A 4,780-nucleotide genomic window follows, 5' to 3' on the forward strand; every position below is an offset into this window, starting at 1 on the left:
CTCCTCCTCCAGCTCGTTCCCAAGGAGCTTCCCCATCAAACTGCGGGAAACCATGGAAACCGCCCGCTCCTGTCGGAATCCAGGCAGGAAAAAAATGGGAAAAGGGCGGGATGGNATTTCAGGAGCTGGGATTAGGATCGCTGAATTCCCAGATCCCTGAAAACTGCGGGAAAAGCCCCTAAAATGGTTTAAATCCCTCATTTTTATCTCCTGACAAAAATCATCCTCCCCAAAACCTTCCCAGCCTGGATTTGTGATGGAGAGGGGTGGAAAAAGTCGGGATTTGGGAATGGAACCACACGGGAAGAGTTTATTAATATTTATTAATGATAAAAGCCTGAAGCACTACAAAAACACATTCTTCTTGTCCCCGCTGCTTTTGGGTTTTTTTTGTTTTTCTTTTCTGGGAAAAGCACCTGAAAAGCTTTTCCAGAAAAGGACCTGGAGAACCACCCCCGAAAAGATGGGAAAGGACTTGGAGAAGCCCCCCAAAAAGCTGGAAAAGGATCTGGAGAACCCTCGCAGAAAGGCTGGAAAAGGTCCTGGAAAAGCTCTCCAGAAAAGCAGGAAAAGCACCTGAAGAACCCACCCTGAAAAGCTGGAAAAAGACCTGAGAAAGCCCTTCCTGAAACGTTGGAAAAGGATTTGGAAAAGCCCGCAGAAAAGCTGGAAAAAGACCTGGGAATGCTGGGAATGCCCGCCCAAAAAAAAAAATGGAAAAGGACCTGGAAAAGCCCCCCCAAAAAACTAAAACGCCCCCAGAAAAGCAGGAAAAGCACCTGAAGAATGCCCCCTAGAAAATCTGGAAAAGGACCTGGAGAACCCTCCTGAAAAGCTGGGAAAGGACCTGGAAAAGCCTCCCAGAAAAACTGAAAAAAGACCTGGAAAAACCCCCCAGAAAAACTGAAAAAAAAAGACCTGGAAAAGCCCCCTAGAAAAACTGAAAAAAGACCTGGAAAAGCCCTCCAGAAAAGCTGGAAAAAAACCTGGAAAAGCCACCCAGAAAAGCAGGAAAAAGACCTGGAAAAGCCCTCCAGAAAAACTGAAAAAAAGACCTGGAAAAACCCCCCAGAAAAACTGAAAAAAGACCTGGAAAACGCCCCCTGAAAAGCAGGAAAAGCACCTGAAGAACACCCCCTAGAAAATCTGGAAAAGGACCTGGAGAACCCCCCCAGAAAAGCTGGAAAAGGCACCCCAAAAGTCTGGAAAACGACCTGGAGAACCCTCCTGAAAAGTTGGGAAAGGACCTGGAGAAGCCCTTCCCAGAATATCTGGGAAAGGACCTGGAGAACCCCCCCCTAGAAAATCTGGGAAAGGACCTGGAGAACCCTCCTGAAAAGTTGGGAAACGACCCGGAGAACCCCACCTAGAAAATCTGGGAAAGGACCTGGAGAACCCCACCAGAAAAGCATGAAAAGGCCCCCTGAAAATCTGGAAAAGGACCTGGAGAACCCCCCCTAGAAAATCTGGGAAAGGACCAGGAGAACCCCCCCAGAAAAGCTTGAAAAGGCCCCCTGAAAATCTGGAAAAGGACCTGGAGAATCCTCCTGAAAAGTTGGGAAAGGACCCGGAGAACCCCACCTAGAAAATCTGGGAAAGGACCTGGAGAACCCCCCAGGCAATGGGACACCCCTAATCCGGGATATCCTCGTGGACGCGGACCCGGAGTGGGCAGATCCGCAGCGTCTTGGCTTTGGCGTCGCCCTGGGCCTCGCCCACATAGAAATAGGGGAAAACGACGCCTCCGAATTTCTCGTGGAAGGTGTAGACGTGGCTGCGGCGCTCGGCGTCGTAGAAGGACAGCTCGCCCTCGGTGCAGTCCAGCTCCACCCGCACGCGCCGCAGGTTCCCCGGCGCCGCCTCGGAGCGCACGGCGTTGGAAGCACGGCACTCGTCCTTCCCGGGGAGGTGGTAGATATACCAAAAACCCGACTGGGAATCGTGGTGGAACGTCCAATGGGAGCCGCGCTGGGGCCGGGACACGCCCACTCTCCAATTGGTCAGCCCGCCCAGGTCCACCTCCCAGGTGTGGAAGCCCTCGGAGAAGCCGCGGGATCCCAGCACGCAGGGGGCGGAGGTGAAGCGCTCCGGGTTCTCCACGGAGAGTTTGAAGCCGCCGCTGGAGACACTGGAGAGGTCCTCGGACACGGAGAGCCAGCCCGCGGCCGAGTTGGGGTCCAGGCTGAACGGGACTGGGAGGGAATGGGAATGATTTATGGGAGGGTCATGGCTCGGTGGGGATCCATCAACCTCTCCATGGATCCGTCCATGGATCCATCCATCCCTCCATGGAACCCTCAATGGACCCTTCCTCCATGGATCCATTCCCAGATCCACCCATCCCTCCATGAGCCCCTCCATGGATCCATTCCTGGATCCATCCATCCCTCCATGGAATCCTCAATGGATCCTTCCTCCATGTATCCATTCTTGGATCCATCCATCCATTCCTGGATCCATCCATTCCTCCATGGAGCCCTCAATGGATCCTTCCCTCCCTCCATGGAACCCTCAATGGATCCTTCCATCCATGGATCCACCCATCCCTCCATGGAATCCTCCATAGATCCTTCCATTCCTGGATCCATCCATCCCTCCATGCATCCATTCCTGGATCCATCCATTCCTCCATGGAGCCCTCCATAGATCCTTCCATCCATTCCTGTATCCATCCTTCCCTCCATGGATCCATCCATCCCTCCATGGATTCATCCATTGCTCCATGAATCCATTCCGGGCTCCATCCATCCATGGATCCACCCATCCCTCCATGGATTCATTCCTGGATCCATCCCTCCATGAACCCCTCCATGGAGCCCTCAATGGATCCATCCATCCATGGATTTATCCATTGCTCCATGGATCCATTCCTGGATCCACCCATCCCTCCATGGATCCTTCCATCCATCCATGGACCCCTCCACAGACCCTTCCATCCATGGATCCATCCATCCCTCTATAGATCCATCCATCCATTCCTGGATCCACCCATCCCTCTATGGATCCATTTCTCCAGGACCAACCACCCCTGGAACATCCATTCTTTCATTGGAATTCCAGCTCCATGTTTCTCATCTTTCCACTCACATCCACCCTTTGAGGAGGAATCCAGCTCCACATTTCCCACCTCTCCAGACCCCACACCCACCCTTTGACAGAAATTCCAGCTCCACATTTCTCATCTTTCCAATCACATCCACCCTTTGAGGAGGAATCCAGCTCCACATTTCCCATCTCTCACCCTTTGGAGTGGATCCATCCCTCATTCCCAGATTTCCGACCCCGGAAAATCCCCCTGGGATCATTCCCATCTCCTCACCCACGGTGATGGTTTCCAGCATTTTCTTCCACACGTTGTACTGCAGCGACCCCAGGTACTTGGCCACGTCCAGCAGCATTCCCGAGGGAACGGCCTCAGGCTCCTCGGCCGTGCAGGCAATCCTAGAGCAGGGATTGGCCACGGGGAATGGATTGGGATGGACATCACCACATCCCAAACCCCACCCTCTTTCCAAATTCCCACAAAATCCGGGATTTAACGCTTCCCCAAACCCTGAAATTCCACTTTGCGTCCCAGTGTCCCATTTTGGGGACGTCCAGCATCATTCCCGAGGGAATGGCCTTGGGCTCCCCGGCCAATCCTAGAGCAGGGATTGGCCACGGGGAATGGATCTGGATGGGCACCGCCACATCCCAAACCCTGCCCTCTTTCCAAATTCCCACAAAATCTGGGATTGAACGCTTCCCCCAAATCCTGAAATTCCACAGGCTCCTCGGCTGTGCAGGTGATCCTAGAGCAGGGATTGGCCATGGGGAAAAGATCAGGATGGGCACCGTCACCTCCCAAACCCCGCCCTCTTTCCAAATTCCTACAAAATCCAGGATTTAACTCTTTCCCCAAACCCTGAAATTCTGCTTTGCGTCCCCACATCCCATTCTGGGGACATCCAGCGCTTCCTGGACTCAGAGGGAACGCTGGAATTTTCCCGGCATCCAGCCCCCGGGAATTACTCATCCATTCCAAGATTGCGACGGGATCAGGACCTACCTCCTCTTGCGGTTCTTGTGCGCCTGGAAAAGAAAAATCCGGAATGAGCCATGCCGGGAATGAGCTCCCGGAGCTCCGAGAGCGGCTCGGAGGGCGGAGAAACCCGGCCGGAATTACCATCAGGAAGGTGAAATCGTCCTCCTTGAGGTCACTCTGGAGCTGCTGGGCCTCGCGGAGCAGGGCCTGGCTCTCCTCCGCCAGCTGCTCCATCTTGGCCTGGATCTGGTCGTGTTTCCTCCGCGCCTCCTCCCGCAGCTGCGCCAGCAGCGCCTGCTCCTCGTCCCGCAGCAGTTTGTGGAGCTTCTCGAACTCCCAGTGCACCTGCCGCTCCAGACGCTCCGACTCCGCCTGCCAGTGGAGGGGCTTTTGTTATGAACGGCCCTGGATTCCATGGGGGCTCCTTTCCTGGAGCTCTACAGCGCTCGGGGATTCATTGGGATCATTGGGATTACGCTGCCCTTCCCAAATTCCCAATCCCATCCATGCTTCCCGAATCCCCACCAGTCTCCTTTTCTTGGATGGGATCAGGGCTCCACCCCAATTCACACTAGGGAATTTGGAGTGAGGATTGGGATTAGGATCAATCCCATCTCTGGAGCTCTGAAATTCCTTGTGGTCCCGTTCCCAGCAGCTCCAGAAATCAGGGATTCACTGGGAACACGCTGCTCTTCCCAAGTTCCTGTCCATGCTTCCCAAATCCCACCGTTCTCCTTTCACTGGGATGGGATCAGC

General features: G+C 54.1%; 1 protein-coding gene across 1 annotated transcript; it reads right to left on the reverse strand.

The window, feature by feature from the left end:
* Positions 1-280: 280 nt before the first annotated feature.
* On the reverse strand, positions 281-4,417 carry TRIM35 (tripartite motif containing 35; the record flags this gene model as incomplete). The annotated part of the gene is made up of 4 exons (XM_057388817.1): positions 281-2,192; positions 3,320-3,441; positions 4,049-4,071; positions 4,166-4,417. Coding segments are annotated over 4 exons (957 nt in total), but the record flags the coding sequence as incomplete, so codon positions are not given.
* Positions 4,418-4,780: the final 363 nt, after the last annotated feature.

This window comes from Malurus melanocephalus, unplaced genomic scaffold, assembly GCF_030028575.1.
Source record: "Malurus melanocephalus ecotype Western Australia unplaced genomic scaffold, MMel_1.1 scaffold_2562, whole genome shotgun sequence".
Taxonomy (NCBI): Eukaryota; Metazoa; Chordata; class Aves; order Passeriformes; family Maluridae; genus Malurus; species Malurus melanocephalus.